Source organism: Zonotrichia leucophrys, chromosome 1A, assembly GCF_028769735.1.
Source record: "Zonotrichia leucophrys gambelii isolate GWCS_2022_RI chromosome 1A, RI_Zleu_2.0, whole genome shotgun sequence".
NCBI classification, from domain to species: domain Eukaryota; kingdom Metazoa; phylum Chordata; class Aves; order Passeriformes; family Passerellidae; genus Zonotrichia; species Zonotrichia leucophrys.
The window spans coordinates 18741368-18753860 of NC_088170.1; the positions used below are offsets into that span (position 1 = coordinate 18741368).

General features: G+C 42.3%; 1 protein-coding gene across 1 annotated transcript; it reads left to right on the forward strand.

The window, feature by feature from the left end:
- Positions 1-4114: 4114 nt before the first annotated feature.
- Positions 4115-8937, forward strand: LOC135456897 (prolactin-like). Its single transcript, XM_064731086.1, has 5 exons — positions 4115-4705; positions 4811-4962; positions 5091-5198; positions 6282-6461; positions 8112-8937. The coding sequence occupies exons 1-5, from the start codon at positions 4675-4677 to the stop codon at positions 8304-8306; spliced, it is 666 nt and encodes a 221-aa protein (XP_064587156.1). The 5' UTR covers positions 4115-4674; the 3' UTR covers positions 8307-8937.
- The last annotated feature ends 3556 nt before the right edge of the window (positions 8938-12493 follow it).

Here is a 12493-nt window from a genome sequence, read left to right on the forward strand (position 1 = left end):
GCATTTTTGCTTGACGCACTTACAAATATCAAATACATAATTTTATTTTGTTCTACAAAAAAAGATTGTTAAAATACAAACCCATCTCCTCTAAAGTTTAACACATTTTTTTATTATGTCACTACTGATCCTCTTGACACAGCAGTGATGCAATTCATATCAGGAGAAATACTTGAAAAACTCAGTATTACTACAGCACATCGAAGACACAGTGTAGACTATTCTATATGGACACTGTAAGAAGTAGAAAGCATGATAATGATGATGCACCTTTATAGGTAGGGTGCAGCTTCTTTTGAGAAGACTGGCTTCCTTTATAGTGGTTTAGAGGAAAATGAAGTTCTGTTGTAGGATTTCCCAAAATCTGCAGCAGGTAAAATATGACACATCACCCCTCCCAGTAATGTTAAGACAGTAAGAACATCTGTAAATATTCAAGCAGTAGGATTCAACCATGTCATTCTCTTTTTCAAATCTTTTTTTTAATACATTTTAGAAATATTTTGCATTTATAAGTGAGAGCATTCATCAATGGAATTGAAGATCCCAGAATGCAGAACATTTTTCTCCTAAAGTTTCATTGTCTAAATGGTATTAAATATTTTAATTATAGATTCCACTTTTCCTGCTGAAATCCAGTTTGTTTCTCCAGGCTACATTCAAGACCAATTGCAAAACTGAAATATACAAAATTTTATATAAAATATATAAAGTAAATTTGAAATAATGAAATTTCACATACAAAATTTGTGTAGGAAAGGTCCTAAAATTCCAAGTTAAGATTTCAGAGGGTGTATTACCCTTTCAAGTTTCAGTGAGGATCAAAGTTTTCACCTATTTCTCCTGTGATTTGATCTGTCCTCCCACATCAATATTAAGTAAATCTTGTATCAGATAGATCTAAATTCACACATATAAGTAAGCCCGCTGAAGCCAACAGGGATGAGAACAGAAATGTTCTCCTCTTAAAAAAAATTAATTGAAACAATATTCTTAAAAAATCATAATTAAAGCATTAAGACATTGATTTTCCCACTTGACTTGTGTGATGCTTAGTATGGTGAAAATCACTGATTTACAGTAATATCTGTTTAGCACGGCAATATTCTGCTCAGGCACTCCACATAGACTGCAATCTGTCCTTACACAGTTGATTCTTCCATTTTAGTAGGATGTAAAATAACACATTATAATAATAATAATGAAGGGTTCCAGAACTTAAAGTACCTGAATTTGTAACTGGTTCTATATATTCATTTTTATTTAATCTTTATGTGCATACAGGTCTTGCCTAAAACAGCACAGAAGTTCATTCTCATGAGCAGCCAGCACACCAGCTAAGGAATTCATCTCCTCCAGAGGGCTGGAAGAGAGCAGATGTTTCAAAATCATGTTTCTCTCTGCTTGTGGGCTACAATCACAGTCACAAATAGTAGACATCTCTGCAGCCCCAAGGGAGGCCAAAATGCAATGTCTGCACGAGGCTGCCCAGCAGAGGAGTAGAAAAAGAAGCAGCACACCAGCTCCATTGGATGCATCAAGCACACACTCCCTCAGCTCCTGGGCTACATTTGCAAACAGAAAATGAGATTCCCCTGCACTAGCTGACTCTATACTCATCACCCTGAGCTCAACTGAGAATCAACAGGCAAAACCATGCACCACCAGAGATTAGTGAATTACTGCATAGAAGCAACTTCTCAGTGAGTTACTTAATGAGATGGAGGACAGGGAAGGATTTTGTCCAGAGTGACAACTGGAAACAAGAACCCGTTGCTATAAGATAAGAGGACTAAAAAATGTTTGAACTGTGAAGAGTGAAAGGAAGGAGAAGTAGAAAGATATGAAGACAAGAAATATACAACCCAGTGTATGGGGATACAGTATGGGTAAATGAAGGTGGTATAGAATGTAATCTTATCCCCTAAAGAGTTGTAGCTGAACCAGTTATTAAAGATTAGGAACAGGCCTGACTTAACCAGGCCACAGCTGTAGCCAATAAGAAGAGTGTTATAAAAGAGTGGATTGGTTGGTTAAGGGGAACTGGTGTTAGTTGGCTACTGTGCAGTTAGTGCTGGGAGGAGCTGCCTACAAGAAACACCAAGAATGTACAAATCTCTAGCAATATGGAACCCTTGCAACATAACGACAGTAGAACTCTTGCTATATATGACAACAACCCAGAGCAAGATGAGGTTTGCAAGCAATTGATTTTTTTTTTTAATTGACAGTTGATCAAGCAGACAGTTTTCCAGCTTCACTCTGAAAAAGCTTGCATTTCCTAAAAATGTGGCTTCCATTTTCCCAGCTATATCAATAGATGGAATGGAAAATACTGTGTGTTTTTACTTACCTTGTATTTATTCTCTATGTCTTTGGAGTCTCAAGATTGCAACAATCAAGAGCAACACAAATCAAGACAAAATCAGCAAGATGATTACTCTATGAAAGCAGGGAGACATGAATTGGACAGCTGTTTCCATAGAGAAGAGAGAGAAGAGCAGAGAAGTAAGAAGAGAAAAGTCAAGCAATTCTACATGAAGTAATTCTATTTACAGAAGTCAGAAAAAACCACAGATCTGAAATCCAGCCTTCTGAAAGTGGTTTACTCCTTTAAGCAGATAGTTTAATTTCCCTTTCAATGTCCAGGTTACATAGTTTCCATCTTGTTTTATTCAAGAGCTTGTATTGCCAACTTTCAGAGCAGAAGCGTGTGACACGTCCCTTCTTGAGCTGTAAAACATGCCTGTTGTTAGAGGAAAAGGTTCAAATCAATAGTAGACAGTATTTGATGGAAACAAAGCTTTTCATTCCAGCTTTTACTCCTTCATGATGTAAGTTCAGGAGAGATTTTGAATACCTGATGAACTCCAGTTGATCTTGCACTATAAATCTTCGGCAAGCTGGAAGGGGCAGAGTTGCTATTCAAGTAATTTACATTTTCTGGAGTTCAAGTTCATTGATCTTTCAAATCTTAAAAATTTAATATTTTAAGGAACCTTTTTAAAATGTGCATATATCAGGATTTCTCCAAAACACGTGAAAAAGAAAAGAAAATTACTATTGGCCAATAAAAATAAGTCAGTGATCCATGTGTTTCCCGTATGCAGACTACTAATGGTTTTCAGATCCTGTCATATTGCATCCTCACATGATTGCTTGTTTTATGATAATTATTAGAATTAATTAGTATTAATACTCCAACCCTTCACCTGGACTACAGGCCATTAAGCAGTTTATCAGCTGGCAAACAGCTCAGAGCTATTGCCATATTGGTAGGGTTCCCAGCAAGAGCAGGCTCAGCAGCACTAAACACTGAAATCACCTGTGTTGTTTTATTTGTTAGGCACACTTAGTAAACTGTTTTTAAAATTAACTTTTGAAGCTCTAAAAAAGGAGGAGTTAAAATTATCCTATAGACCCATTGGGCTACCAGCCTTTCAAAGCATGAGTCCCTTGGAAATGCCTCTTGACTTTATGCAGAAGCAGTGGCAGACAATTGCTTTTAAGACCTGGCTAGAGAAGTAGATACCTCTACTTGTTTTCTATCTGTTTTTTAAGTACCCACACAGAATATAGGTGACAGAGTTCCATTTCACCTTGGCCAAGAACTAGTCAAATTCATGTCCTCTACCTCCAGAATGAGTTCTAGTCACCCAGCTGTCCTTAAAAGGTGAGGAGAGGGATGATCTTCATCATCCTGGCAGAAGTATGTTCCTTCCATTTTCCATAAATGAAATCAAGATTCAGGGGCTAGAAAACAGATACATAACTCCAGCATAATGGCTGGGTAGAAAAGATAGCAATTTCATGTCACATGAATCCTCATTTCTGAGTAGACTTTTCCCTTGGCAGTGAAAAACCCCTGTAAGAAGGGCAGAGTCAACTAATTTTCCTCATGACCAGCATCTCAACTTTTCTTAAATGTCCTCAAGGTTGCTCAGGATCTTGTGCCCCAAAATAGAGGACACCAACCATGTCCACAGAATTTGCACCCCTTTAGGGATGCTGATCTAAGTCCTTTGCTGTGCTACTCCCTGAGCATTTAGCCTCATGGGATAAATGAGGTATCCGGAGGTATATTTGCAACACCAAACAAGCAGTCACCAGCTATTACCTCTTCAGCAGTCTTACCTCTCACCACCTGCAATGGAGCAGGAGAAGCCGATTTGATCATAACAGTTTGATTTGAAAAGATGGCTAAGAGACGAATGGCATCAGACCAGGCTTCTCTCCTACCCCTCATTTTGCCCAATCCTGTCCTTTTGTAAACCCCATTGCCACGAACATAAGCAATTTATTTTCCTAGTCTCCTTTCTCCCACCCTTGCCCCCTCGGACGCGCTGGGACGGACCTGCCCACGCCACTTCAGTGCGGGGCCGGAGCCGCCCCCGTGTGCCCACGAGAGGGCTGTGAGGGCTCTGGGGGTCGGCACAGCCCCAGCACCGAGCCCAGGAGCCAGTCCCGTTTCTGCCGGCCCCGCCGGGTTGCCGCGGGCACTCGGTCCCGCTGGTGCAAGGGACGCTCCGGGCGGGCTGGCTCACGGTGCCCGCGGGCTGCGCACGTCAGGGGAGCCACCCGTCACGGCCGTGCGATCCCGGCATATATAGGGGATGCGGGGGCACCGCCGGCCGATCGCAGCCGCTCCGTGCAGGGCACGGGCTCCGCAGCGCTATGGCCCTGGCCCGGGCGGTGGGGCGGGCAGGTGAGCGGGCGGGGTCGGGCCGGGCGGGGGCACACCCCGACATTCCGCGCCCCGACATTCCACACCCCGACATTCCGCGCCCCGAAGCCGCCGCCCTCTCCGCAGGTGCGGCTGCGGCGCTGGCTCTGCTGTGGCTGCTGGTCTGCGCTCCGGGGGACGCCGGCTGTCACCCCCTGACAGTGGCCGATCTCTTCGACCGGGTGATCCGGCACTCGGGCAGGATCCACAGCCTCTCCACGGCGCTCTACGCCGAGCTGGTGAGTGCCGGGCCGGCCCCGCCGCGGAGCGGGGCTTGCGCCGCCCTGGGAGTGGATGGGGGAAAAGGCGGGGATGTAGCGGGGTGGCGGTGCCTCTCGGTGCACGTCTAGGTGTTCTTCCCCCGTAGGAAAAACACTTCCCTCCCCGTGACAACGAGCTGGGAAGGCCCGTTCGGAAGTGCCACACGTCGGGGATGCTGACCCCCAACGGCAAAGAGTACGCCCAAAAAATCCCGGTAAGGGAGCGGCGGCGGCGGCGGACAGACAGGGCAGAAGGGGGGACCGCCAGGCTGGGGGACGGGAAGGGGACCCTGCGGGTCACACCGCCTTCTTCCTCCCCTCCCTGGAGAAAGGGGAATACACCTCCTGTCCTGTCAGAACCCCAAAGTGTCTCATTCATCATGCTGTAATCGTCCCCCACTCCAGTCGGGCTGGAAATAGGCAGAGAGGTTTTTATGCTTCTGCAGCTTCATCAACAATCTGGATGAAAGAGGCTGCTAAGTTTTGACCTCAAACAGGTGCACACCACAGAGGTATTGCATATGAATCTTAAATTAGTTGAATTTTAAATCTGTAAATTGAATCTGTAAATATGATACCTAAAATTTGATCATAAATACTAGTTACAATAACTAGTATAATAACTAGCATCTCCTACTATTGCAGTAGTACTTTGTCAGAATGATTGACAGACATGCTTTGATTTTTTTGAGGCAGACTCTGTGGAACAGAAACTTAGAAACTTGTGTATGTGGCAAAGAAGTCACATTCATCAGTATAACTGCAAAGTACAAAAAGCAATCAGGAGAAGGAAACAACAGTAATCTCTGAATCAGTAGTTAGGTAAGGGGAAAAGAACAGCAAATTTGTTTACATCACATTCTGATGGCAAAGAGAAAAAAAAATCATTATTAGCTTAGAGAAGAGTAGGAAGAGTTTGTTCATATAGAGAAAAAGCAAATTGTGATGTTGGGGATAGACCAGTGGGAGAAACTTTTGCCTCTAGGAGACAGACAAAGACAAATGGTAACATTTTGGGTTTTGGTTGTGATGGAGTGAGGAGTTTCCTCCTGAATGTCCTTCTAGAAGGTCCCCTGAAAGGGCAATGAAAGATGGCCCTGCTCGTGTTAGCTGAAAACATGACAAATACAACTTCTAGGTGTTATTATTTATATAGATACAAATAACCAGAGTGGTGTTTTAGTAGTAAATTGCAGATGTAAATCTTGACCCCACTGAGATTTCATAATGAGACTAAGAGTATTCATATGATCTGCTGCAAAGTAACAGACATGTTCTCTACTGTTTCAATTTATAAGAGAGAAGAACTAACTCACGTGATACTGAAACTTTTGCAAGCCTGGAAAGAACCACTGTCCCACTTTAACCAGCATATTGAGCACCATCAAGAGCTACCTGATGACAGCCTTAGCAAAGCTAAGCAAATCAGCAATATGGTACATGAGCTGAAGACTGGAGTCGAGAAAGTAACAGAGAAGGTAAGATTTTTGATGTAGCTTTTATTTACATCGGTTATGGGTGACTTCGAAGAGGGGGCAATGTCTGCTCCTACTGGCTTGGAGGCTCTTACTCAGCAAAATGCAGGACTTTGTTAAAGATACTTTAACAAAGTATCTTTCCATCAGAGAATGTGGCTAAGCTATAGATTGGCAGATATGAAGATGGTATTATAGGAGTCCATATCTGTGAGGAAATATTTTATTAATATTACATGTATGAACAACATACACAAATACAAAGGCTAGAGCCTTTTGTATCTTCATATATGAGCCAGTAATGACTTGAGTTTTCTAGGCCAGAAGAGAAGATAAGGGTAGACCATGACAAATGCTTAATAATTGTGTTAAGTTTTATTTGTATTTAAATTCTAAGCAACTCAAGTATCACTGCTGTCTGATGCAAAGGGCTCCTTCCTAAGGCAATAATTTTATGCTGGGGTAAGTTCTTCAAGACAACAGTGGCATCACTTGAGTCTGATGTCAGTCACAAAATAATTTCAAATCTCCATTTCATATTATGCAAGATTATACATAAATCATTGGATGAAATTCTTTGTTATTTTCATTTCTGTCTGTCATTTCTTGCTAAAGTCCTGACCTTTGCATTTTTTGTGCATTTATATCTAAAATTAACTGTGGTTTTGGCAAATGAGATCTGTGTGCCCATTCTCTAAATGGCTGCACTGCTGGAGTGTGTGTTTCACTAAAAAAAAAGTGATTAATAAACTAGTATCTTACACTAGTAGATCGCTTTTCAACTCTAGGTGGGGAATACAAGTTTCAAAAGGGTAAGCAGCTCATCACTGGAATAGGCCAAATAGTACCCTACTGCAAAATGCAGCCCTGGTTAGAGTGACTTGGAGTTACAAAGGCAGCCATGGTTCTGGGCTAAAATAGCCTTAAAGTTCAGAAGTGTTCAACCTCAAAGCTTGACCTTTGCTTCTTTCTGTAGCTGAAGCAAACTCTAAACTAGCTACACACTTTTGATGTATTTACATGCTTTATTTTTTCTAAAGCACCTTTGAAGCCAGTACTAAGAGGGAAATTTCTGCAGTATTGATTTCTTTGTACCATGGATATTTATACATAGCGTAGAAATATAATTACAAAAATTAATGCATTCCATATTTTGCAGCTATGTCTTCCTGTTTAAAATTAGGAAAATTCTAAACTTGCTTTTGTTGTGAAGCACCCACTCTGAGAGGTGATCACAGCCTGTAGAATTCACCAGGTTAAATGAACAGCACTGGTGGATGCTCATGTTAGGAGCCTCCCTTCACAAAAAGCATAAAAATAAATAGCTGAAAAATCTCAAGGCTGATTTGCTATAATACTTCAAGAGGAAATGACTACCAAACAGGGGTTCCTCTACTTAAACTCAGATGAAGTATTCATTACTAGTGTATCAAGAAATTTCAGTCTAGTTTAAAAGTTGCAGAGATACCATAAGGATAAATAGACAATGTTATTCTATGTAAGGAACTTTACATATATCTTCAGTAAGTATGTGAAAGATCTGAATAGCAGAGCCCAGGGGAGTGGCACCTCAGTTGTCTTCTGCAGTAGTATTTTCAATATTTGTTCTGTGTGTAGTTACAAGTTGAACTTCTTTTCCTGTTTTCACTACAGATGCAGTCAATGGGGATCATCAGCAATTCATTAAATGGAATGGCATCATCTGAAGACACTGGTTTATCAATTAGTAATGAAGCAAACATGATGAGTGACTCTGATTTCATTCACTGTTTTAGGAGAGATTCCAATAAAGTACAAAGCTACTTAAAAATTCTCAAATGTAGGATTATGCCAGAAAATAGTTGCTAAATTGTACTCCTTTGACAAGTAGTCTTCAGCATGTTGCTTATAAAGATTAAAAAAAAAAATAGAACTTCTAAATTATCACTTTAACAGTAATTTTAATAAGAAAGTGTTTTTAAAATCCTTTGGAAGCTGGCATAGTTGACCAATGCAGATGAAATACTAAAGCCTCGTGTATGTCAGTTAATGCACCAATAAAAAGGAGTGCTCTAGCATTAGATAAATAAATGTTCTTGCATGTTACACTGTGGCAGACTATACTATGGCTGATTCACAGTTTAGATAAATACATAGAATTACAGAATGGCTTGAGTTGAAAGGGACCTTCGTGATCATGGAGTTCCAACCCCCACTCTGCCACTGGCAGGGATGCAATCCACTAGACCAGGTTGGTGAGGGCCCCACCCAAGCTGGACCTGAACACTTCCAGATATGAGCCATCCACAGCTTCTCTGGGCAATGTATTCCAGTGCCTCACCATGCCTCTGAATAAAGAACTTCTTCCTGACATCTAATCTAAATCTCTCCTATTTTAATTTAAAACCATTCCCCCTTATCCTATCACTCTTATCTATGTAAAAGTTGCTCTCCCTCTTTTTTATGAGCAATCTTTAAGTCATGTATGGCTGCAATGATATTTCCCTGGTGCCTTCTCTTCTATCAGCTAAACCATGCCAAATCTCAGATTGTTTTCATGAGGTTCTTGTGGGCCCACTTGTTAAGCTTGTCCAGGTTCCCCTGGATGACATCCCCTCCTTCTGTTGTGTCAGCTGCATTGCTCAGCTTTGTACCTGCAAACTTGCTGAGGATGCACTCCATGCCACCCTCTGTGTCATTAAGGAAAATACTGAAGAGCACCAGTCCCAAGACAGAGCCTTGAGGGACACCAGGTGTCACTGGCCTCCCCCTGGACATAAGAACCACCGCTCACAATCTCCTGGACACATCCAACCAGCCAATTTCTTAACCACCAAATAGTCCAACCTTCAAACCCATGGCTCTCCAATTTGGAGATAAGGGTGTCAAGTGGGACCCTGTGGAAAGCCTTACTGAAGCTGAAACATAGGTACAACATAGTTGAAAATAAGACTCAATCTGTTAAACCACAGTACATCTGTATACTATCAATAAAGTATATTTTTCCCTAAAGAAAATGTTTTCCCCCATTTCTATATACATACCTACCTGCAGAATATTGCTTAACACTGAAGAGGGGCATTGATGTCGATCAGCTCATTTAACTGCAGAGCCTATGCCAGATTTTTACATTCACATCATACTTCTTACTGATTTCTGAGGATTCTCATATGTGTCCCATAAAATGTAGAATTTTTATTCATTTTGAATGCCCTTTTATATCTGTAATGGCTTCACTGATTTCAATAGAAACTCCTAAAGAAAAAGTTTGTGAAAAGTAAGTCAGAATTCTGGTCCAAACAGCATTTCAGTCTAAGGGCTGAGCAGTAAGTCTCTTTCCCATTCCACATGCTGACACAGGTCTTGGGTTTTACAGTAATGATTACAAACTCCATTGCAAATAAAAATATGAAAGCTCTCAGGTATTTTAAGGAAATCACATTTTCCTAGCAGCAGGGTGGTGCTGCTGGCTGTGCATAAAACAAAACTTCTTTGCATTCAGAGCCTGAGACAGTTGAACAAGTAGATATAATCAACATGGATTTATTTTTAATATTCTTGACTTTTTTACCACAAAATGCTCTTTTCTGGCCTTCCATGATCTTGATGGTTGCTGACAGTAGCAAGAGCTCAGGCAAGAAAGAACAAGGAGTAAAATGCTGATGATTATTTAATAATGATACTAAATTTGGGCTTGAGAAACCTAGCAGAGAAAGATGTCAAAGAAGCATTTATGCAGACCAGAGAAAAAACATTTTAGTTACATGCCCGTAACTGCAAATATCCTCAGATATCTCCTGTTGGGTAGATGGCGGCTGTACTTGTGAGTGTTCACAATTCACGTCTGCTGTGCCAGGTGTAGTAGAAAAGCAATGCGCTACATTGTGCTTGCCCTGAAGAAGTTATAGCTGCAGTTCCTTATGCAGTGAGATACCACAAACACAAAATGAAATAGCAGCATTCATGGACAGGTTCTGGGGAAATTCTGGAAAAAAACCACAGCTCCAAAGAGAGCAAAGGAAGGCTCCTCTGAGCGAACAGACAGAAACAGAGGGGGATGCCCACAGTGCCTGCATCTAGCTGCGATCCCAGAAGATGCAGCGGCAATTAATAGCTGTAGCATTCATGCGGCCATCTGGCGTAGCCTCGGCGGCGGGGTACAGCAGCCCTCGGGCTGCGTGTGCCTCCCGTGCCAGCGAGGGGTCCCTGCGGGCTCCCAAACGCCGCAGCGGGGCCGCCGCGCCCTCCCTGCGGAGACAGGCGGTGCCGGGGTAGCGCCGCCGGGTCCCGGCACACACACGGCAGCCGCCCTGCCACGGAGGCGAGGGGCACAGACAGACACGGCGGGGGCTGACGGCACGGAGCTCCCTCCGGACCGGCTGCGGCCCGGCCCGCTCCCGGGCACCGCGCACGGGTGGCAGGGTAGGAGGCGGCCGTGCTCCCCCGGGAGGTGGCCGTGTCCCCCGGTCCTGCTTGGTGCAAGCAATGGCAAGCGAATTGCACGGTGACTCAGACATCAGCCGTACCCGCAGCTGGCAGGACGTCCCAAGGGTGCAGCTGAGGGTCAGAGGAAAACCTCGCAAACGGAGCAGGTGATACAAAAAACTCTCACCTCCGCCGAAGTGCTGAACCCTGGGAACGTTTTACTGTACAGAAATGTGAAAAGAGAGAAAATGAGATAGTGGGTGGCACACGAGGAACAGTGCACTGAAGTGTTATCCACAGTCATTCATCCTCATTAGTGTTATATTTCAGTTTTGCCTTTGGCTGAAGCGAGGCATGTTGGTAAAACAAAAGCCTTCCTACATTGCTGGCATTGCTTTGCTTCCTCTTGTGATTGAGGAAACAACTGAGCAGTGGGCTGAAAAGGGTATCCTTTTCTCTGTGGCCACCGATGCCTAAAACAGAAATACAGCGATGGCTGCGTTCTGCACAGGGGGATACTTCATCTCCTGCATGATTTCCTCCAAGACAGCAGCATAACTGGTTAGGAGAATTTGATCATGTTAAATCGTGTGCTACTATCAAAAGCTTTGGAGTTTAACAATCCATCACATTTAGATCTGAATATTAATTTAGGAGAAACAATTCTGTAAATTAACGGAGAATCAGAAAATCAGGATTGGCTTCCAGTTAAGCACTGGCATCATGTGCAACAAAATTGGTAAGTAATGGTATAATTTCCATTTGTGAAACAATCTGTTTCCATTAAATTTCCCGCCAACCAAATAAATTTAAGACTTAAAACATCTCCATTGTTCTTCAGACCTTATTCCATGAAGCACTGCAGGATAATCCCAGAATACTGACATTTTTGTATAGTCCAATTTTTTTTTTTCAATTATTAGAACTGGCTTTTGCACATCAGTAATTTCCTCATCATGTTTCCATTTTTTCAGAATGATGAAGGATACACCAGAGACACTTCCAGTGACTGAAAATTTATTTTCTTCCTTTCATAATGCACTAAATGGTACTGATAGTGTATCTTAAATTTAGACTGAATCTTGTATGCGCTGATGTTTCCACGGTAGACTAAGTGGCTAATGTCACTCATAGTTTAGCTCTTATCTAAACCCATGATTTCAAAACAGAAACAAAATTGAAACAGTCTTCTTTGCACAATATGCATGCATGTTCAGCTACCTTCATTCAAATATTGACCTGTAAATAAAAATTACTTGGAAAAACTGAAGGATTCCTCAAGGGTTGAATGCTTATAAAAAGTGGCATTTCTATGTGCCTTAGAAAGCACTGGAAGATCACTATAGAGATGTTATCTTCTGACATCCCTGTCCACCATGCCCAGCTTCAGTGCTCAGAATTACAACCAATATAAAACCAAGGAGTTGCCATTCTCTGGCCATGAATTTTGGTGCAAGTCTGCAAGGGGGAACTTCAGACCCAGGTTTAACTATCCCAGTTTACCTTACAGTAAAGGTGATAAGCAGTCACCAGGTACATCTCTTAGAAGCACACTCACTTTAAGACTTCCTCAGTCCACAAGCATTTCATCCACTGCGAACCTTTCTCTATAGGAGCTTTTTTTCTCTGTA

What these genes read in the sequence shown, in the direction of transcription:
- LOC135456897 (XM_064731086.1), top strand. Translation starts at nt 4,675, where the DNA reads ATGGCCCTGGCCCGGGCGGTGGGGCGGGCAG. An exon ending in CGGCGCTCTACGCCGAGCTG is followed by an intron (nt 4,963 to 5,090) that starts GTGAGTGCCGGG and finishes CTTCCCCCGTAG; the next exon opens with GAAAAACACTTCCCTCCCCG. An exon ending in TCGAGAAAGTAACAGAGAAG is followed by an intron (nt 6,462 to 8,111) that starts GTAAGATTTTTG and finishes TTTTCACTACAG; the next exon opens with ATGCAGTCAATGGGGATCAT.